The sequence below is a fragment of the Eublepharis macularius genome, chromosome 2, assembly GCF_028583425.1.
Source record: "Eublepharis macularius isolate TG4126 chromosome 2, MPM_Emac_v1.0, whole genome shotgun sequence".
Lineage (NCBI taxonomy): Eukaryota > Metazoa > Chordata > Lepidosauria > Squamata > Eublepharidae > Eublepharis > Eublepharis macularius.
This window is the reverse complement of record NC_072791.1, coordinates 80,654,273-80,678,043: the sequence shown is the minus strand read 5'-3', so window position 1 is coordinate 80,678,043 and position 23,771 is coordinate 80,654,273. Positions and strand designations below refer to the sequence as shown.

General features: G+C 39.1%; 1 protein-coding gene across 3 annotated transcripts in view; it reads right to left on the bottom strand.

The window, feature by feature from the left end:
• Nucleotides 1-23,771, bottom strand: part of PHF21A (PHD finger protein 21A) — a 315,804-nt gene that overhangs the window by 70,613 nt on the left and 221,420 nt on the right. For all 3 annotated transcript variants that reach the window (XM_054971002.1, XM_054971004.1, XM_054971003.1), the window contains exon 6: nucleotides 4,835-5,002. In XM_054971002.1, coding sequence (XP_054826977.1) covers nucleotides 4,835-5,002 — 168 coding nt within the window. The remainder of the gene's footprint in view (nucleotides 1-4,834; nucleotides 5,003-23,771) is intronic.

The window sequence follows — 23,771 nt, the reverse complement described above, 5'->3', positions numbered from 1 at the left end:
TTATGGCAGTATGAAGGGAAAGCATTGAAGTGTAGTGTTTAGTGTTTGTAGGTTACCTTCCCTTTTTTTTCCCCATCCCCCCTTCCCCTTTTCTTTTTTCTCCCTTCTTTTCCTTCCCTCGTGTTATTGTAATCTTTTGTAGTTACTGTTATTGTAGTTTGTATGTTAGGTATTGAAAAATAAAAAAACTTTCAAAAAAAAAACACAAGCGATGATGCTGCCTCGAGGCTTAGGATTGAGCTGCCCGTGTTGTACACTTTACTCCTGTAAAAACACACAGTGCTTAAATTTCTGTTTCTGCACTCTCTCCAAACTATTTCCTACACTGTGGCTGCACAAATGCAGCAGCCTCCATTTCATAAACTTTAATTTCATCATCATCTTAAAAAGATGTTAGATATTAGTTAAATATTACAAGATATTCATTATACATAGATTGAACACAGAGTCATTTATTCAAGAACTCAGAAAATTATACACAATCACTCTGTAGTGCTTAGATTTTACAGTCAATGGTTTGTTGGGAATAATTTCTATTGGGGAGTAAGCATCAGTGCTCCATTTTATACTAAGGACATATGATCTCACATCAGATACAGAATATGAATTTTTACCAAGACCATCAGCTTAAGGTTTTTAAAATTCTACACAGCATTACTGAATATCACTATTATTACAATGTCACAAACTTTTATTGTTCACTATTTTCATGTTTCAATTAAAATATTTGGTATGCTCCAGTTTCTTCAAAAATGTACTGTTTAAAATTGATGTAGAATGTAGGGAATGCTTTAATTTAATTCTTTGAAATGAGGTTATTATTTTAGCAAGTTTTAAAGAAGAGCTAGTTGAAGTTAATTGGAAAGAAATCAGAGTAAGTACTTCAGAGACATATATGTATATAAACTAGGTTACAGTATCAAATCTGGATGAGAACACAGAGAATTATTCTCTCCACACGTGAAAAGCATTGGTTTGTAGCTCTCGTGTTTTATTAAAAAATTACTCATAACTGGAATTTTCTGGGGGGGGGGTGATGCCGGCTCCGAGAAAGAAGGATGCTTGGAAAGTGAGCTCTGTCTCACCCACCCTAAAGCCTCAAATTAAGTTATCATAACAGGAACCAAAAGCAAAAAACGAGAGAAATATGCATAAACAAAACACGGCAAAAAAACCCAAAGATAAATGTCTCTCTAAAAAGCTGCAAGATTATTTCCTGATCTTGCAGCAAGCAGTGGAGAAAGAAAGTGTGACAACCAAAATGGCGGTGAAAACAGCAAGGGTAAGATTAATTTACCTATCTCTGCCGATCCGATGCATGCCAAAATATTAGCTCAAATAATAATGAACAAAATCTTAACCATACTTCAATTGTTTGAAGAACAACGAACAGAAATCAAAACGGCTTTAGGAAAAGTAGCACAAAAGGCTAACCGAGCACTGATACTAAGCACGTTGCTGCGGTCCGAAATAGCTGTCTTACAATGGAAGAATAGACAACTTCAAGAGAGACTTTTACAAATGGAAATCTTGACAAAACAATCTAATCTTAAATTCAGAAATTCTGAAGAGCAAATGACTGTAAATGCAGATTTGCCTTCATTTTTCGAGTCGTGGCTGACATAGCACTTGCAGCTTGAAAAGGGAGCAACCCCAATAATCACCAAGGCTTTTCACCTGGGAACACAAAACAATCCAAAAAACAATCCTGACTGGAAGACAAGAAGTAAAATCCTGGAAATAGCAAGAAATAAAGGCTCAATTCCATATAAAGGGACACATATACAAATACTCACAGACTTGCCATCCACAATTTTTTTTAAAAAAGAAAAGAACTTAGATCTACAACAGTAGCACTGAGAAAAGCTCAAATAAAATACAAATGGACTAACTATATGACTTTTTAACTAAAAATACAAGATACCATCTACCAAGCTACCATCAGGAAACTGGAAGGATACTATTGCAGGACCTTGGCATTGAGATTTTTTCAAACTGCAACAGAATCTCACAGAAAAGAAAAATGCCCATTCCTTTATCACCTTACAAGGAAGGCAAGACCCCAACGAGACATATCTAACAAGCAAAGAAAAAACAGACTGTTCAAGTTGAGAGCAAGCTAAAACAGCGTGTTAAATGTTATGACTGTATAATGTATAAATCTAGTTTAAGAATAGAGGCAAGGGGGAGGGGGGAAGCAGAGCTCACAGATAGGGCCTCCAGTTATTTTTACAGTTCTTCCAAGTTGGTATAAGAAATACCAAATAGTCTATAGGGTGTTACTTTTGGGCTACAGAGAACTGTTTAGTAAACAATTTAATTTAATCTAGTTTTTAGTGTATTAATCAGTAAGTAAGAAGGGACAGAGTTAAGAGAGGGAGGGGGGAAGGGAAGGGGAGTTATTTTAGCAAGGTTCATAAGGGTTATAATAATGGTTACAAATTATTGTTGTTGTTGTTTTCTTTCTATTAATAGCTGTAACTGATCCATAAAAGGTTTGACTTTATAATAATCCCTATTTAATCATTACTATAAAAAAATTAAATATTATCTTTAACAATAATCTGATTATTATCAAAAACAATACAATTGCTTATGTATATATAAAGTATTCTCAGTAGTAATGTCAGGTTTTAGGATATCATTTATATTTAGGATATATTAACCTCTATTTGAAATCCAAAGATGAACTACTTACTTGTAAAAAAAATCCTCATTGTTATCATGGTAGGTAAATCATTGTTAACATATGTAATAGAAAATTTATTAGATACCATTGTATAACAACTTTCCTTTAATATTGTAACCGTTTATTAAGCATAACTAAATAAAAATTTGGAAATGTTTTTAAAAAAATAACTGGAATTTTCTAAGAAAGAATGGTAACCATTTCAAAGTATTTTCACTAGAGGGCTCTTTAATGTTGAATGTAACTTTCTACAAACACAGCAAATGACCTGGAAGTTAATGTCAAAGTGCACAGCATAAATGCAGATTTTTTTTTTGCAAAAGGAAGCGTAACTCTTATATAATGATTCAGCCTACTCATAAAAGTGCTAATAGATATTCGAGCATACTATCCCTTTACGTTTAAATTTCAATTTCTGTCAACTTCTTTTAACTTTTTCACTAGCAAAATTTGCTAGTCCACAAGTTGTTTGTGACATAACAGATGATTTTTTTCTTAAAATGCAGGTCTGAAATAACATCTGATCAAAGACACTAAAGTTTAAAAATTCCCATAGGGTAGACCCTTATAAATTAAAATTTTAAAATTATGCACATTGTGCAAACATGAATTGATCTTAAAATACTCAAGGGAGACAAATCTCAATCTCTGGTTTTCCCCCTTGGGGCAAATTTTTTATCTTCCAGTAGTGGTAGTGCATTAACATGCTGCTCTCCAGAAGAGAGCAGAGCAAATTACAAGAAGTCCAACAGCACAAAATCTCTGAAGGCAGAAGTACATTAACTTAATGCCAAATTTATCAGCTCCATGTAAAGTCCCCCTCCTTCTCTGTAACAAGTACAGAGATTCCCAGAGTATTGTTTGGTAGTGCCATGGTGTCCACAAGCGTTTTCCTAGCACCCACTTGTGTGTTTTTGAAGATTGCACCCACATCTCTACCATTTTCCTTTAGCTCTCTGTGGTTGCCATTTCTCACTTGCTGTGTCTTTTTTCAGCTTAAAAAAATCAGGGATTGCTAAATTACTACAGCAACTACAGATTTTTTTTAAAAAGCTTCAAAAAAATCTCCTTCTTAAAACGAGCAGGTTTGTACAGTTCCCTACGGGTTGGGGGGAGGAAAAGAGAAAAGGGGGAGGAAACATCTGTTTAGCTGCAATATTATCAAGGTTTTTTGTTTCACTTATTATTTTGACAGCTGGGCAGACCTATACTATACACATTCACTCAAATTCAATATAACTTACTTTCAGAAACATGCACTAGATTATAGTCTAAGACTGATTTTACACATTGCACAACTTTCATTATAATTAATGGACCTATTATTGTAATGTACTCTATATATGCCTCCCCACAAAGTTGACTCGGAGACTCCAGCTGGAGGAGAACACTGCAGCTTGTTTATTCTCAGGAGCTAGACAAAGCATACATATCACTCCCATTCTTCAGTCACTCAGTTGGCTACAATTCAGGTCATGACTATTACATTCAAAGCCCTTCATGGCCTCATCCCCTCCTCCTATGCTCCGCCAGAGCAGCTTCGCTCACATGAACAGGGTGTTCTGCAGATACTGCCCAGGAGTTGGGCAAAACCAACAGCTGTCTGCACACGTGCTTTCTCTGTGGCAGCCCCCACCTTATGGAATGGCCTGCCTGTGCAGGTCAGGAAACCTCCCACTCTCCTGACTTTCTGCAAATGATGCAAAACTGAATTGTTCAGGAGGTCTTTCTACCCAGATTACAGAGATATGTCATAGGAAGGATCTCAGAGAGATGCATTGGTAGGGACAGGAACTATATGCTACTCTGTTGGGTACTGTCTGCTGATGTAGACAGGCACCTGCTGGGAAGTTTCCACACTGCTAAACTTGCCATGTAAATTAGTTATGCTTTGTTTCAGAAAGATTTCATCCCTGTGCCTCAGCTTTATGCTTATTTTAAAATTTTCTGTTACCATACCTTATTGTACTTCTTTTCATGGAAAGTCCTAACTGTTGTTCATCATTGTACATTGCTCAGTGAACGTCCTTGCTGTTGATTATATTGTATCTTCACTCACACTGTGTAATTCACCTTGGATCTCAGTGAGAAAGGTGGAATATAAATAATGATAATGATAATTTGGAAAAACCTTTAGCACTTTACCTGTGATCCAATCAGGTTTGGAGAGGGTGTAGTAGTCTGCTGCTGCTGTAGCTGTAGTGACTGTGGTGTTTGTATTTTATTTTCTGCCAATGGCTGTATTTGAAACTTACTGTCTGGCTGTTCCTGCTTTACCATAAGATTCTTCCGCAACTGTTCAACCACTCTTTTCTAAAAAAAGGAACACAAGAGCAATACAAATGAGTACTTACGTTGCAACACATGAGGATGTCAAGTTAAAAAACCATTTACCGCCTGACAGCCCCTTGGGCCTGATATACTAGCTCTTATAATGAGTGCATTAATGATAAAGCAATGTGGTGGATTGTACCTTCAAACAGGGATCTCATTATATCCATATTAGTGCAAGCAACTTTCAGTGCCAGCACAGCTGCACATACATGCAGGATCACCATAGATGGTGCTTTATCTTACTCTCAAAATCTTCAAGGGGATATTAATAGAGACTTGAGAATAAGGTCATGTGCTCTACGGTAAGATCAACAAAATATATACCAAAATCTATTGTGATTTATATGGCAGAAGTTCTTCAGACTATTTTGTTATGCCCTATATAATGTTGGCATTTCATTAAACCTCAAAACCTGGAACTGCAAATATAGGCTACTTACAAAGCTTTCGAATTTGAATTTAAAATGTATGTTGAGAAAACAAATGCAATTTCTTCCAAATGTTAAATCTAGCAGCTTCCAAGACATGAGAAGTTCACAATTCAAACCTTCCACCAGAATTTAAATACCATTTTTTAAAACAGCGTAAAGTTTTCTGCAACAATATGCCTAGATTAACTATTACAACATCTCCATCTCTATAAATTATAGTTTTGTGTCCTAGTAGAAAGAAACATCTCTCAGGCCCTTTTGATGCCAAGTCTACCAATTCAGTGGCCAACTGTTACAACTGCTTAGGCATGGCCTTGTCTGGTAATTCTTCAATCAGATCTCCATCACACATACCAGTCTATTACGTATTTCAGCCTGGCTAATAAGGCCTCAAAGTCTACCTTACCAGCCCTCATGTCCACTTATATTTGCATTGGTCCTCTTGGGCACAAAGAAGCATCTCTTTAATTTTACAAAATAGAAAAGAGTCCAGTAGCACCTTTAAGACTAACCAAATTATCTGACGAAGAGAATGTGATTCTCGAAAGCTTATGTTACAGTAAAGTTGGTTAGTCTTAAAGGTTCTACTGGACTCTTTTCTATTTTGCTACTACACACTAACATGGCTAACTCCTCTGGATTTAATTTTACAGGCAAGGACACCAATACCAATGTTTATTAGGCAACTATAACTTTAAAAGTCAAGCTTATATTTTATAGAACTACGTAGTATGTGAACTTATTACTCTAATTTACCTGGAAAAATACATTTAAAATTACAGCAGCAAAGGTTTTACACAAGCACAGAATCTGCTCCATATTTCACTTTTATACATTCAACCATTGATCAGTTGTTTAAGGTTGCTTTCTGAAAACATCAATGGTTATAAAGCAATTTAAAATGTGATGTCAGCAAGCAGAAACAGGAACACTTCCAGAAAGCCGAGAAATGAAGAGGAAATAATAGAACAGAAACTAGTTACACTTGCCAAACAAAAACTCTACCTATTAACAGCACGGGAGGCTACATTACTGTACCTGACAAAATCAGGCAGGGTTGTTTTTCTTTTCTGTAGCTGCACTTATCAAGTTCAGGGATAATGGTGATTTTCTACCAGTTCCCTAGTTCAAGGAAATGAATAGCAGAAAGCCAGAACTCATTTGCTTCATGTCCTTCACAACACAACAAAACAGCAGGGAAAGAAGAAAGAAGGGGAAGCTAAGCTCAAGTACTCCCAAGCCAGACTGCTATAAAAAGCAAGAGCCAATCAGAATTGGAATTAGGGAGAGTAGGAGTCAAGTGAGTCACATCACATTCACAACTCTTCCTCCCCCGGGGAGTGAAACAAAGCCCAGGAAAGCTGTGGAGAAATACAGGAACGAAACACCTGCAAACTTTCATTAGTTTTTGCAGAAGAACAAAAGGCTTGCATACTTGCACACAGAACAAGCGACATGGAGTGGGAAAAGTTAATTCTGTGCTTTAACCGTGCCCTTCTGAGGAAGATGAGACTGAGGAAGGTGAGCCAGTTTGGTGTAGTGGTTAAAAGCACGGGACTCTAATCTGGAGAACCGGGTTTGATTCCTCACTCCTCCGCTTGAAGCCAGCTGGGTGACCTTGGGTCAAAAGACCTTGTCTTTTGGTGCTACACCTCTGAAGATGCCAGCCACAGCTGCTGGCGAAACGTCAGGAACTACAATGCCATGACCACGGCAATACAGCCCGGAAAACCCACAACAACCATCGTTCTCCGGCCGTGAAAGCCTTCGACAATACATCAACAACAACATACTTTGTAAACTGCTCTGAGTGGGTGTTAAGTCATCCTGAAGGGCGGTATATAAATTGAATGTTGTTTTTATTACTTGGTGGAAGCACTGAATCCTCATTTATTAGGAGACTATTCAACTGAAAGGAACTACCCATGTGTTTATGTTTGAGAGATGCAAAATGCATGGGGAATGCAAATACAATGACTTTTAATTACTACATAAAATTAATATTGGATTGAGTTTCTCAGCTTCTTTTTCTAAACTTAATCTTTTTAAATCTTAAATCTTCTTTCCAATTTTGAAGAGGTCTTATGGCTAAGGAAAACTCTTTAAGGCACTGGTTTGAAACAATTCTATGCAGGCATGCTCTACATTAAAAAAAATATGCTACCGAGGAAGGAGGGGTACGGCATGAAAACGCTACCAAACTCTGAGGATGCTACTAGAATCAAGGAAGAACTGGTACAATGGCAGAAAGTAGAGTCAGTTCAGAGAAGTGACTATGAGGGCAGCTTTCAGCAGCGGAGCAAAAGAATGAACGGAGGGGGGATTTGGCTAATGCTAAGCAATATTGCCTGCAACTTTTGTGCACAGAGAGTAGGAACACAAACAGAGACTTCTAGCCTACTATTAGCAGGGAGTGTTAAGTTTGAGTGAGGATACAAAGGAAACTAGACTGGTCCTCTCGTGCATACATAACCCTAGCTCCAGTATAACATCTGTCTAAATAACTGAGTTCTAGACAAGTAGCTGCATATACACTGACAATAGTGACTCTCTTTATTTGTATACCTTGCCAAACTTGCCTCAGACATGCTTACCTTTGACATGCTTATGGGGAACCATTTGTGCAGGGGTGAGGGAGTGGTTTGGGCTAATTCTTTCTCCTTACTGTTCCAGAGCGTTCCGGCAGAAAAAAATCCCTGGTTTTCAGGGTGAGGTGTTGCTACTTTGGATCTAATCTGTTTGGGGTTTTTTTTGTTATCATGAGTTTCAGACCCGTTCTTTGCAATGAGGGCTTCCAAGCTCTTTGAGGTAGCTGTTTTTACAGTTAACAGCACCAAAGTTGCACAGAATACCGTCCTCCCTCTAAACCATTGTTCACCGAGAGCCCACACAACAATAAGGTTCAGTGTTTATGGACCCTGATGTACACTTGGGGAAGGTGAGTGTCAGTGGCACATGCGCACTCAGTTCTTTCCCGGGGGGAAGGAGTTGGGGAAACAAGGCTCTGGGACAGGATTTTTCACTCTTAACTAAAAAGCACATTGACCATTAGTCCACCTCCCTCTAAACCACTGATCCACCGAGTTTTTCCTCAGTTACACTACAAATACAACAGACCCCGAAGAAGGCAAGTGTTGGTGGTGTACACTATGGTGGGGAAATGGCTGGCAAAGAGATAGTAGGGCAGCGACATTAGAAACAATCCTGCTTCACGGTCACATTTTTCTTTTTCTAAGTGGTGATAGTGCCAATAAATTATTACCATTGCATCTTCTTGTTGCTGCCATGTTTCCTTGTGTTTTACAGTTTCATCTCCACAATGAGGGGAAAATCCTTCCTTTTGATGCTCAGCAATCTGCTCCAAAATGGAGTGTTCTTGTATTAGTCACTACCAATCTCCATTACCCAAGTGCAGGTAGGCAGGCAGCATGATTTCCTGAATCCTCTCCACCCCTGCCACCTTAAACAGACTGTGCTTTTTCTATATGTTTTCCTTTTGTTGTGGGCAGCCAGGATTGTTTTTGAAAGGGCAGAGTAAGCAAATGGCTTGTAGGAGGTTTGACTTAAACTTGATGTGGAGAATTTGTTTTTAAATAATGCTTTGGCAGATGCTGGATGGAGGAACCAATCCTAAACAGATCTACTCAGATGCAAGTCCCATGTTATTCAACAGTGCTAACACCCAAGGAAGTCCCTTTAGAATTGCAGCCTATGATTGAAGGCTTTCGGGGCTTTTAACAAGTTCGTTTGATTGAACCGACCTCTTGCACCCCCCAGTAGCACTTTTCCTCACAGTCACTGACCTTCCAAGGGTGGGGGAGACAAACCAGTGCCTGGGTAGTGCTGCAAAACACACACAAGATGCATGTTCCCCCTTCCAAATGGTTCCAAAGTCAATATGTGAGGAGTGGTCTCCCCTTGCAAGGACCTGCCTGACAGAAAAACAATACCACTAGCTGGGTAGCAGCAATGGAAAAAAGATGCACTCATGTGCATTGTACACATTCCCCTACCTACCAATGGAGCTAATTAATAACATAAGGATCTCTCCCCTAGGATCTGATTGGTGAAAGCCATTACAGAAAACAAAATTCTGCCATGCCAGCCCAATGCCTGCCTGCTGCTGTGAAGAACCAAAATGAAAAACACAGATTTTTCAATGAGAGGGTGTAAGTATAATTTAGTTTCCCTGGATTTGGTTCACCGTTCTAGAAGCTGCTTTAACAAAATGAAAGGGTTTTCTGCATGTATTTCCAGCTCATTTGTTTCATTTTGCACACCCCTAATGCATACACTCTTTTCATTACTGAAGCATTTCACAGCACTATAGGGCTTATGTGCAGGATATACATCAGTCAAATTTTTCCTGCAACTGCACGAGATTTTCACTGCATACATAATTCTGCCTTGGATATTCCATTCTCATTCTACTGCTGACTGAAACTGACCCAATTGTCTCCTGTCCCTATTCGATCTCAATAACTAAATCTTGTAACAGTGATATTTTGCTGTGGCAAAGCTAAAATTTCACACCTAGTCATTTCACATGTGTAACATTCTTTGCTGAAAAACCATTTTCCTACGTCATTTCCTCCAGGGAATACCCCATCAGGGTGGTCTTTTTACCAGTTGGTTTTTAAATTACTAATAGATATATTTCTATAGTGTCAAAACACTGTAATAATATACAAATTACCAACACACACACAAACATATAGAAAAAACACTGACATGGTGCCTGCTGGAGGTGTAGGAGGTAGGTGGAAGAGGAAAGATCAAGAAATGTCAAATTAAAACTACCTCAATTGCCTTGAGAGAAGAGAGGAGGAGAGCCATCCTGATTATCCTTCTGGGCATCTCAGCAGCTTCTGATTCTATCAAACATCCTTCTGTATCCTTCTGGACCAGCAAACTGAGATAGGTATCAAGGGCAGCATAATCTGCTGGTCTCGACCCTACATGGCTGATTGGTACCAGAAGGTGATGCAGGACAACTGTTACAGCATTCCATACCGTCCATATGATATTTAACACAGACATGAAACCATTGTGTGAGGTTAACAGGAGACTGAATGCTAATGGCATGCAATTCTTTTGCTTTTTAGCAGCGTCAGGTGAGGTAGATGTTCTAAACAGATACTTGCAATCCCTAATGAGCTAGATGAGGGCTAATCCAAATATGGCTGTGGTGCTACTGATCAATAGCAGGGCTGAGGAATAAGAAAACAGTCTGCTTTAAATAGGGTTGTGCTCCCTCTTAAAGCTTGGGTTTCCAGCTTGGAGAACTGTAAGATTTGTTATTGTAGGTGAACATTCAAGTCAGGTCTCTAATATGGAACACAGTGTCTTAAATAGATATGTGATGGCCTGCAAGAAAAATAACAGAAAATGGGTGTGCGTACATAATTTTTCTGAGGATTTTTTTCCCTATGGAAAAATTGGAAATTTGGGAGAGCTCTGAAAAAAATTCCCATGAAATACTTTCTCTTTTGAAATGAGTTAGAAGTTTTTTAAAACAAAGTATTAGCACATGTGATGTGAGGGCATGGCTGCCTGAAGCTTTCCCGCTAGGAGAGACAACGCAGCTTTGATTAACTGCTGGAGATGCAATTCCACCTGGCAAATCACTCTGGATAAAGAGCGATCGTGAGTTCATCCTCTTGTGCTCTGTTTGACAGCTCGGCTGAAGATCTTACTGCCCAGGTTTGACCTGGGTGGTGGCTGGAAATTTGGGGCTGTCTGGAGACACGGATAAAACACTGACTCGCAGCTGCGATTAGTACTGTGTAGGTAGAGTGTTTGGCTGGTTTTGATTTACCAGCCTTAGATGCGGTTAAGGTGTCGTTAGTAGAGCAAGTTAAGAATTTGGACCTAGTCTTTTCGATAGATCAACTGGTCAGCACTATTGCTAAAAACACCTTCTTTCAATTACAGCTAGCTTGAAAGCTGGCCATTTATTTAGACTCTGTGACCTAATCATGCTGATCCATGCTACTATAATCTTTATATTGGACCTCTGTAACATGCTCTACACGTCTTGGAAGCTTCAGTTGGTACAAAATGTGGAAAGAAGACTCCCATCTGGGACCAACTGCTTGGAGCACAGAACTCGTGTCCCATCAACTGCATTAGCTGCCTATTTGTTTCAGACCCAGTTCAAAGTGCTCACCTTTAAAGCACTTTATGGTCTATGGCCCACACAGTTATCAAAATGCCTCTCCAGGTATACTCCCACATGCTAGCTGTGCTCTTCAAACTAGTTTCTTCTTGTGGTGCCCTCTCTTAGGACTATCCACTTGACTACCATCAAGTAAATGGGAGTAGTCTGGAATATCAGTGGGAGCAATAAACAAACAGGTGTCAACAAAGTGACAGTACCTTTTTAGAGATTTCATCTTAGAAAGTACTGAACATAACCCCCGATTCACAGAATACAAAGTCAGTAAGAGCTTTTTATACAAGAAAGTCTGCCAATGTGCATACCCTCTCTTTCCACTTGCACCAATTTCCCATTTTATAAGATCTCTCATGAGGACACCACATAAATGCTGAATTTGGGAGAAGCATAAAAAGCAGACAGACATTGGGGGATTCCGCATGATCAATTTTGATTGGATTTTCTGAGCAGTCATGCTGCGGTGGAGTCCTACGAATCCACTTCTCCCCGATTCCACATTAGGCTTTTGTTTCGCACATTTCATCGGCTCAAAGTCCATCATGCGGAATTTTTGACAGGATAAAAATCGATTCCTCATTGCTTTTTCCGGGGAAGTGTCAAATGATGCACATCTTCATTTTTTAAAAAAAATTCCCCCCCCCCCAAAAAAACGTTGCTACACATAAACGTTGCATCAAACCAACACATTAGAAAAAAATTTCTCACAAAAAAGTTGCTACACATAAATGTTGCATCAAACCAACACATTAGAAAAAAATTTCTCACAAAAAAACGTTGCTACACATAAATGTTGCATCAAACCAACACATTAGAAAAAAATTTCTCACAAAAAAACGTTGCTACACATAAACGTTGCATCAAACCAACACATTAGAAAAAAATTTCTCACAAAAAAGTTGCTACACATAAATGTTGCATCAAACCAACACATTAGAGAAAAAATTCTCACAAAAAATGTTGCTACACATAAACGTTGCATCAAACAAACATATTGGATAGGCCAGAGCACTTCCCGCCGATATTGTGGAAGAGTATTGGCTACTGACATTTGGAGGGAAAATTGTTACCAATGACCCGCTTTCTTCGTGAGCGGTGTGGTTTAGTGATAGGTGTTGTGTTGAGGACGGTCTCTTTCTCCCTCCATGAAATGCCTAGACCACTAGTTGAATGCTGAAGTCCCTCCATCACACTTTCACTCTACCTCAGAAGCTGTCAGCTGTCAGCGAGCAACAAGTAACAAATTTGGCGTGTTGTAAAATGGACCTATTATTGGTCAGCTGTTGTCATGTGACACAGGATATGTTTCTGCATAGATTTGTAAAAATGTTGCAACGTTTTTTTACATTTCTTTTTTAAAAAAAAAGAGGGGAAGGGAAATGGTAGAGCCTAGAAAACATGATTGGCCAATCAAATTAAGTTGATTCGAAGGGCGAGAGAAAAGAGCAAGGGTGGGGAGAACATCGGATAAAGAATTCCGCATGATGAAAATCTCTAATCTGCTGCGCATGGACAAATAAGTTGGGGGAAAGCAGGATGGAAAAAAACCGGACAAAACGTGCAGTGACTTCGAATCTGCTGCTAGGATTGCCTTCCCACGTGTGGAAACACAAGAAAAAATCGAGGTCATTTAGAAGCTGAAGCAGGGAAAACCATTCGTGCGGAATCACCCATTGTGTGTGTGTTCTGATAAAAAAAGCTGAGAAAAGTTTGATTTTTTTTAAAGTCAGAAAGGCTTTATTTTATTTTTAGAAAGTATACATTCTAATTGCTGTCTCTGGTACCTAATTCGTGGCCTGTTGGAGTCCTATTGATTTCTCCTCCTCAAGGTATTCACAAGGGCCAGAAGAACTGGTGAAATCAGAGCTCTAACTATGGACAGATGGAACTCTAACTACGGATAGACAGATTGTGTCCAATTTGGGGTCAGGAAGCACAGTGACCTTTAAAGTATCTGTTGTAGTACATCTCTATTTTTGGGAAGAAAAACAGGTCAAGTTCTTTGCAAGTTTTCAGCTAAACCACAAAATCCATTACAATGAAATGATGAAAGCACATAAAAATCTTGGATGGGGGAAGAATCAGCATAAAGATGTCACAATGAACTTAAAACTATCAACCCGGGGGGAGATCAAGAGAGAATTTCCTCTGGTCTGACACCTATTAATTTCTCTCTGTACCCTACCTGATTCCTTTGCATTCTGTACTATAGTTATTGTGGGCAAGGAAAAGGCTAGAAGACTCCCTCCACTCACCCAAAAGTCACATATGCTACTCAAAGCTACTGACAGTCAGCTCCTTTCCAAGTTCAGTAGAGACACACAAAGAACAGGAGGAGGAAGCAAGGCCACTAGGAAAGATGAATCCTATGTCCCTCATTCACAAAAATGAGGCTAGCTAAAACTGTCTCTCCCAGTCTCTGTACTGGGAAAATCCACAACTGGAGATTCTCTAGTGGTGGCAAGCTACGCTGAGTTCTAGTCTGGTTTGGATGGAAGGAGTCCAAACTAGCTGAGGTTTCCCCCACAAACCCGCCTCCTCAGTGGCTTGGTTCAGATGCTAAGCCCAACAATGGGCAGGGGAAGGAAGTGAACCAAGGGCTGAGGAGACATAGATCATGACAAAGGCTGTTAACAAATGTATCACCTTATCATTTAACAGTTGTGCTAAGCACCTACAGACTCACTGACGGTTTTCAAGAAAAGGCTGGATGAATATCTGTCAGAGATGCTTTAGGCTGATCCTGCACTGGGCAGGGGGTTGGACTAGATGGTCTGTATGGCCCCTTACAACTCTATGATTCTATGTAGCTGTTTGGTGATGATGTATGAGAGAATAAGAGCTTGATAGGCAAAACAAAGATGACAGTCTATTTTATCTCCTTTTTACACATGACATTACACACTGGAGAGGGAGATGGCTTTGCTCTCACCCATGTGTGATTGCTTGATTGTGAGCACAAAGCCTACATATATAGGGTTTGTTGCCATGATCACACTGCTTTTCCAAACATTCCCAATCTGGGGACAGACCCTACAAGTGCAGTTTTCCTACATGAATAGATTCCATGCTCACAAGCCAGCAATTGTGCATAGGCTGAGGGTGAGGCCAGTGTACATCTGCTCACTCTCCCTTGAGTGTAAATTTAAAATGTATAATCCTGGAAGGCTTATGGCAACATACGAAGTTCCTTGCTATAAATGGTGCTGAACTGTAAAAATCTGGTTGCATAATTGGTTGCATGACTGCATGAATAGATTCTTAATAAAGAATTTTGAAATTTTGAGAAGTTTCTGAAAACAGATCAGAGGGCTTTGCATTATTTTTAACAAAAATATGTTTTAACAAAAACAGATGTATTCAAGGAATGAAATTTGGGGACTGTAATTATGATGGGGGGCCCTTCACTTCCCCACTACGAGGCAGATTTTCCTGCTAAAATTCATGTTTGCCTGCTTTGGCTAAGCAGCCCCAAGTAGTTTGTTTCTATTTGTGGTTTGAAAGTCTGTTTGTCCCACCCTGATAAGCATTTATAATTCTGGCTTTTTAGCCCAGCCCAGAAACTTGATGGAGAAAAGCAGGAGCCTTCTTCCTCTGTGCTGGAAATTGCACTGGAGACTTTATAACATTAAAAAAGAAAACAACTATATTGAACAGGCAGGGATGGGATAAGTGTAGTCAAGGAATGAAAGTGCTGAGGTAGAATTTGTTGATAGTACAGATTATACTATGAGTAATAAGGCAAAATATTTTCCTTGAAGCTAGTTTCTTATGTTCTTGGTTGTCAACAGTGAAAGGTGTTTTACTTAATTCTTCAGTTACAGCAAATATGTTTCTTCACAGAGTTCCCTTGGACAACTCAGGTCTCCTGGAGTTAGTTTAAAACTGTTTTCCCTTTGCAACAGACCTAGGGTCCTCCTCAGAGTCAAACCTCCTTTAGAAACTGGGTAGGAATTAATCTTCTTCTCCTAAGAAGATATAATCCTTCTGCTTTTAGCTTGACACGGAGTTTCAACCCACTACCCTATCACTCTTGCCAACACACACACACAGTTCTCTCGTGGCTGTGTAAATGGGCTTCAGCTTATGCTGAGTCTTATTCTTGAAATTCTTAACTAGAATTCTTCCTCAGGACAATGATGTTACAGTTAAGGTAAAAGATTCATTTCCTTCTCACTCCAGAGGGGAACCTGTCTGAGGTTCCCTGTCAGACTCTCATACACATCCTTTCTCTAAAAACAAAATCCTGTCAGCAACCAACTGTCAACCTGAAGTCTGGTTCTCACTGGCCAATCAGAGAGGAGGGAGCAGCCTGCCAATCAAGCTCTCATCCCAGGCAATTGTTAACTCTTTCCCTTCCAGGTCTCTGATTGCTGCACTTAGGAAACCTTCTTTAAAGTGCATTCTATCACAAATACTAATAGGTGTATCCTTTTAGGCAGAGAGGGATTGGAGGAAAAAATGATGCACAGTGACTTGTCCATAATCAGTTACTTATTCCATGGCTATGCAGGGATTTGAATCAGCACCTCCCACTGCAACTTCTGTGTTCAAGGACAGCTTTGCATAAGCATTTAAACACAAAGCTACTTGGTTTCTCATACATATTTTAACACATAACATGCCAGTACATGAAGATCATTGCATGACAGCAGCTAAAGATAACTCTTCTTTTAAAAGTCCATTATGCTACACTTTTGGCAGCAATACAGTGATGCATGCAGGTGTGTCACAGCATGGGTGAAGCTGCCTTAATATGGTAAATGGTACACAAGACTCTTACAAAGAAAGTGCTAAATATCTGGAAAATGTTTACAAGGAATAAAGATTTTCTAAACTGCCAGAAATAGTTTTGAAGATCCTCGGTAAGTCCCTATTCTTTTTCAGTTTCTCAAGGTTCATTACTGTGCATTAATTTAACCTGCTAAAAATACACTTAATATTAAAACATTGTTAAATATTGTAGAAAGTGAAATAGATAATACAGATTGAACTCTTTCATCTTTTTAATTGTTCTACATTTGTTTTATTCCAGAGCACTGGAAGATCATTGTTAATGAAATCCTTCACGCTGAAAACTTGCTGTCATAGACAAAGTACTGTAACCTGTTGCTCACACAATACTTGACAACATTCAATGGATATACATGGCTAGACACAACATATGCAGTCACAAATTGATCTACAACTTCTATTTCTGCATTCTATATTCTGCTCAATCCAGTAGACTTTTTATGAATGCCCTAAAGCGCTGGACTAAATCAGAAAAGGGACAGAACTGGCTCACACTATAAGGAAAATCAAGGTCCTAGAAGATCTACTCAGTATTAGCCACTGTTATGTAAACTGATGTTAATTTTGAAGTATAAGAAAACTGTATTATCTCAGAAGGGGTATTATCTACAGAAGGGATCCCAAGTCCTTTGAGAACACAGATAAATGTCAGGAAGGCAAGCAATGTTTCAAAGAGCAGTAGGATAACCATGCCTTAGGTGCAGTTGACACATAATGGTAAACCATGATTTGTCTCGTGAATGAGGTTGGGGATCCTTGGGCTCAGAGATTTCCTTCTCCCCTTCCACACAGGTAAACTATTTCCACTTACATATCAAGTTACAGTTTATTCTAACATTCCAAATGTTTATACTTTCCCTGCAAACAGATTCCAAACAGTTGTTTAATATTTTTTTTGGAATTCTGGTTTTCAGAGAAAGCACAAACCAGAATTTTCCAGTTGAAGTGAATGGCAACTTATTGTTTCTTACAAACAGAGAAATAATAAATTCATTAATTAGCTGTAAGTGAGCGGACAGGGGAGCTTGTAAGTCCGACAATGGATTCCCACAGACTAACTCACATTGCAGCAAATCATGCCTTAGTTGGGTAATTTTCAAATAATTATAATTTCACCTGATTTTATGCACTCTATTACTTTTTTAGTTTTGTGTGGATAGTCAGCAAATTTAAATTGGGTTGCAGAACTGATAATGGCTGCTTCCACATTTTTCTCTGTTTTTACTCCAGATGGGAGTGTCAGGTTTTTATTTGTAGCATTTGCACAAGATCATCTCTAATTGTTCCCTTTCCTGGTTTCTCCATCCCTGCTATGCTGTCTTTCTCTCTCTCTCTCTCCAGCCTGCTTTACTACCATCTTTTTGGAAAGAGCACAGTCGAAGCATGTTAGCATGCCATCTGGATGGGAACGTTTGCATTTTTGCATCCACACTGGTGCCATTTTCTTTCAGTCAGTTCTATGCAGCCACTATTTTCCCCAATGCACCATCAGAATGCTTTTGAGGTTTTTATTTAAAACAAACTTTAATGGCTATAAAACTATAGAAATTACTTGGGGGGGGGTATTTAAAGCCCTTAAAATGTGGTCAGTGGTGAGAGGGAAATGGCAGCTCATTGAGGAAATGGTGCAGAAAATCCCTTTTGGATTTTCCACTGCCAGTGTGAAAGTCTCTGCAGCAGCAAAGAATGTAAAACAGAGAATCCTTGCTGTGTGTATGGCAACCTCTATGGAGGAAATCCGGCTTCTCAATGAACATTGTTGTTAGCAACGTAAGCTTTAAAGATACAGATATTTTTAGCTAAGAGAACCAAGTGCACCAGTCTATTGAACAGTAAAGAGTTTCTCTAAGACTGCATTCAGATGTTACAATAAACTCAAATTAATCAAAGATGCACACTTATACAACTTGTCGCCATGCTTGCATATATGCCTTGCTCCTTCCCACTCTCTTCTCCCACAATTAATGATTCTAGATTTGAAACAAACCCTGGCTTCCCATGGCATATAAACATAGGCACCTTGCTCAATCAAAGTTTGCCCCCTGCCCCTGCCATGATTTTAAATCATGGTTTAATTCAAGATTAGAATCCCAGTTTGCAAGAAGAAAAACTCTGATTCAGCTGGGTGTCTGCATTTGTATGCCACAGCAAATCTGAGTTTCTTTGAACCCCCACCCAAAGTCCTTAGTTGTACTCCATGCAAAGAGGGAGAGAAAAGAATGAGGTACACACAAATGTAGTAACAAATTGACAACGCTCCAAAATTTAGCAGCCAGATTCATTTTTCAGCCTTTGGGTTTTTAAATTTTATTTTATATGACCATATTTTCTAGTTATTGCTGCCACAAAACCTAATCCTAAACACTTCACAGGGTTTTTGGGGGGAATTGTATTAAAGATATAACAAAAGGGTTACAATATATCAATAAATATAGGGTAACTGTGATTGTCATCAGAACAAAAATCTAACATCAAACCCTAAACTCAATTTCTCTCCAACTTCTCTTAATTTCATTTTCTTTAAAAAACTCAATTTAGTTGACTATTGGAGCCAGTACAGAAAACATCTGGTTAAGAAATGAAACCATCTACCACTACTAGTATTGTGTAGCAGCCCAGGATCTGTGAGGACCCAGGTTCAAATCCCAGATCTGCACAGATACTTGCTGAGTGACTTTGGGTCAGTCACAAACATTCAGCCTAACCTCTCTGACAAGGTTGTTGGAAGGGTAAAATGGATGAGAAGGGAATGATGTAAGTCTCTCTGGGTACTCATTGGGGAGAAAGGTGGGGTACAAATGAATAAATAATAAAATAATGAATTGTGTAAAGTTAACATATAATGATGGAATGACAAGAATGTGATGCGCACACATTTTCTATCATAATCAAAACATATTATGAAATGATAAATAGGATTTGTACTTCTACTAAAGATTGTTAAGAGTCACTTCAATAAAATCACTGCTGAAAATACTAGGCAGCACAATTAAATTTCTAGGCACCTTGGTGACCTAGCTTCTGAGATTTATCAAGCCCGGTAGTAACATGCATTGTGGGTGCAAGTTTTGCACTAACAGGAGCTTTTTTGATTTCTGAATGCAGTCAATATCTTCTTGTAGAAGCCAGCAGCATACATCAACAGAACAGAATCAGTTTATTTGGGAACACCTTGAACTGAGCTTCTTTTTTAAAATGTATTTTAAAATTATCTCTCACCCTTTGGAGACAACTGTGATGTCCAAAGGCCTTTGGGGCAGCTTACAGCAAAATAAACACGTTAGATCCTTCTAAAAACTACAACCATATCAAAAGCAATTAAGATCTTCAGAACAATTTCAATTAACTTAAGAATAAAAACCATACTATTTAAAATATATAAAAACAAAGCAGCAAGATTTAAACACAAGGAGAGCAGCCAAACAAGGAATAATAGACAATACAAAAGAAAACTAATCAAACCACTACAACTCTAACCAACAGAGTAAACTATAACTCAAGAAACTATTTAACTGAAGGCCTAGGTGAACACAGCAGGTCTTTACCTAATGCCAAAATGATATCAGAACTAGGTGAATAAGTGGGGAGAAGACATTCTACAACAGGGATTAGTAATAGATTGCTTTACTTTGGCTATAGATAGAAAGCAAAGCAAGGCCTGAGCTCAGAATCTTTAAAAATGGGCATGAACACAGGGAAGCAAGCAGTCCTTTTAACATCTTGGTCCCAGACTATTTAGGGCTTTGAAGGTCTAAACCAGCACCTTGAATTGGACTCAGAAGCAAACTGATAGCCAGCAATCTTGTTTTAAGTCAGGTGTAATATGTTTTCTGTAACACGTACCACTTAGCAATCTGGCTGCCACATAGTAACCAACGGTAACTTCTTACTTGCTTTCAGGAAGAGCCCCAATTAGAGCACATGAAAGTAGTCCAACCTGGTTGCCATCACTGCAGGGATAACTGTGTCCAAATCACACAGATTACCCCCACAGCTATTATTTGACGTCACAGAAACCAATTATAACCAGGCATAACCTACATTTATTGAACTTTATTTATACTGTACTTTTCTCCCCAGTGGGGACCCAAAGCTCCACCATTTTTCCTCACAACAATCCTGGGAGGAAAATTAGGCTGAGAGTATGTGACTGTCCCAATGTCACCCAGCAAGCTTTTACAGCTGAGCGAGGAATCAAACCTAGGTCACCCAGATCCTAGTCTCTCACTCTTGCCACTACACCATTCTGGCTCTCACTGTGTGTGCAAAGTACCATCAAGTCACAGCCAATTTACAGCAGCCCCTGATGAAGGCAAGAGACTAAAAGAGATAGTTTACCATTGCCTGTTTCTGTGTAGCAAATTGGGACTTCCTTGGTGGTATCTCATCCAAGTATTAACCAGTGCCAACCTTATTTAGCTTCCCAGATCTGACAAGATTGGGCTAGCTTGGGCCATCCAGGTTATGGCTAGTTCTCATTAACACATGAAAATTTTCCCACACAGCTCCTGCTTCCATATAGAAAAATATGTACAGTATCATGCATAACAAAACAGACAGATCTCTCTGCCACAGCTCCCAAGCACAACAGTTAGTCTAAGGGATGGCTGCACCCTATTCTTTTTTCTCTCACAGCCCTTTCTTACCACTCTGCAGATAATTTTTTTTAAAATTATGAATCTTTAGGGGGAAACTGTGTCTTTGTACATCATATGTTCTATAATGGTATGTTTGTGGGGTTTGGGGGGACTTCCAGAGGGCACGGAGAACTAACGTTCCTTTGAAAGGAGAGATACACTGTAGCTTAGATTAATGGCTAGATGGCAATTCTAGCCAATTATCTCTCTGGATCAAAAAGAGGGTAAGAGATTAATCATTTGTGCTCATCTTAGCAGCTCCTCCAAGGGTTAAACTGCACAGACAGCGTGTAAGCAGTCGGCCCCGGCCTCCACCATGTTTAATAGCTGTATGATACTGCCTGTGATATAAAAATCATAGGGCTCCTGGATTAATGCAGCCTGATCTGCATCAGGGGAGTTCCGGCAGGCTGGGCAGAGCGTAGCTGAGTCCTGCCTGGGAGATTAAGCCATGAATGAATTGTTCATGCAAAATGCTGAGGACTGAGGTGATTCGTTTACTGTCCCACCAGCTGCGAGTCTGTGGCCTTGACAAGAAAGGATCTCGCTGAGTCACCCCACTCAACACATTCCGATATCCTCCTTTTGTGATTAGATCCCCACCTCAAGATCGAGAGTCATTAAACTGCACTGATAAGTTTCTAATTTATCTCTGGGAACATGCGTTTCATACCTAAATTCATCAACTCAGCTCCAGGAACATTGATTAGCATGCTGCTTCTTTTCAAACCACCAGGAGAACACTGCATTTCTTTTATCACACCCTGGCAGCACCAATCAAAAGTAATCAAACCTTTGTCATTACCAAGAGCTGACCTTTGGGGTCTTTGTTCCAATGGCTGAGGGGGCTCCCCAGACCTGGGACACGTTTCGCCCTATAAGAACTAGGGCTTTGCCCCCATTCAAACTGCATGCTGCGCCTTCAGATCTGAGCGTTGTACCCTTAGGGCCACTTTCCCTAAGACTCTCTTGGTCAAGAACATGGGACATTTTAAGCTTTCTTCCTCCTTGGACCACATTGCTCTTTTGATTGGTAAATATACCCCCCTTACTCTATTCTAACCTCTGGCTAAGCTCTCTTGTGTACCAAACAGTTTTTATTGTCTCTTGTGTGTATATTAGTTCTTCCTCTTTAAACAAAAATACTTCTTTATTTAAGCACCGAGTCTCGCCTGCTTCCTTGGGGAGGGGACCCCAAAAAAATTGATTGAGTATCCCATTGTTACCCCTCTCACATAGCCTTCCTCCTTGCCGCTAAATCCCCCCGCACTTACTTCCAAGGAGTCCTATTCCGGTAAGAAGAGGTCTGGGCAGTTGCTCTAGAGTTGAGCGCCTTGGTCAATACAGTGGTGAATTATTAAGTCCAGCCAACTCTCACTCTTTTAACTTCATTAACACTACAGATCTTCTATATGACAAAGATAGTAGAGATAACATCCTTTTTCTGAAACTTTAAAACTTCACAGAGAGTTAAGGAATTAATTACTGGGAAATTATTCACAGAAAGCTTGCTAAGAATAAAGACATGGAGCAAGAAAGTTTTTAAAACAGACAGAAGGGTGAATTAAAATCTGTTTCCTACTCTTGATGAATCTGTGTTTACGTAATGTCCGCTAGCTGAGGAGATGCTGTGATATTAGCCTGTGCTATTAGCCTGGAAGTAACTGGAGACTCTCCAACAACAAAGTGCTGATGTTGCATTGCTGAGGAGACTCCATGAGACTGTGGAATGCAAATAAACTAAACTTGGGAAGCTATGTTGTTTTGTTTATTCAGAGTCAACAAATAGTTCTGCTGCAAGATTTAAAGTGAGAGCCATCTTCAGGATTCATTGATAATGTCTCAGGACATAAAGAAGAGGTCTGATTCACTGGATCTAGCTTCTGAAAATTAGTTGCACCTGAGGTTATACATAAATTATTTGAACAGTTGGGCAACAGATTGGATGCATTTGAGAAGAAAATGGAGGGTAATTTTTTGAAACTGAAAAATGATTTCACAAATCAGATTAAGAATTTGGATTGTACTACAGAACCAACTTCTACAGAAATTGATTAAGTTAATAATAAGGTACAAACTTGGGAAAGTAGGGCAGAAGTACTTGATAAGGAGACAGGAAGGCACCAAGATAATTTGGCTTTATTGGAACTAAGGGAGAAAGAATTCTGCCTGCGGCTTAGAGCTATTCCACAATTTCCTCATGAAGATATCAGACAAAGAGTTATTGAAATCCTGGCATATTTTCTAGAAGTTGATACTGAAAACATGGAAATAGAAATTGATAAGATCTACAGAATAAATTCCAGATATGCCACTAGGAGAAAGGTTTCAAGGGATACCTTAGTGGATTTTGTCAGAAGGAACACAAGAGATCAAGTTCTGCAACAACATTTCAAGACTAGACTGAGAATGGACAATGTAGATATAACTGTTATGAAAGAAATCCTGATTAGAATTTTAGGTAAGAGAAAAGACTGCTCTTTCTTAACTGAAAAATTAAAACAAGATTTCACTTTGATGGGATTTGGAGGGAGTATTATTTTAACAGATATTTAGGTTTAATTCTGTACAAAAAGCAAGAGATTTTTAAAAGAGATATTTAAAAGAGATCTGGAAGAGATATCAGATGACCCTTGGCAGTCTCAACAAGAAGACAGAAAAGAGGATATAGCCCCAGAGAATACAACTAGTCACTCTTAGAAATTAAAGTC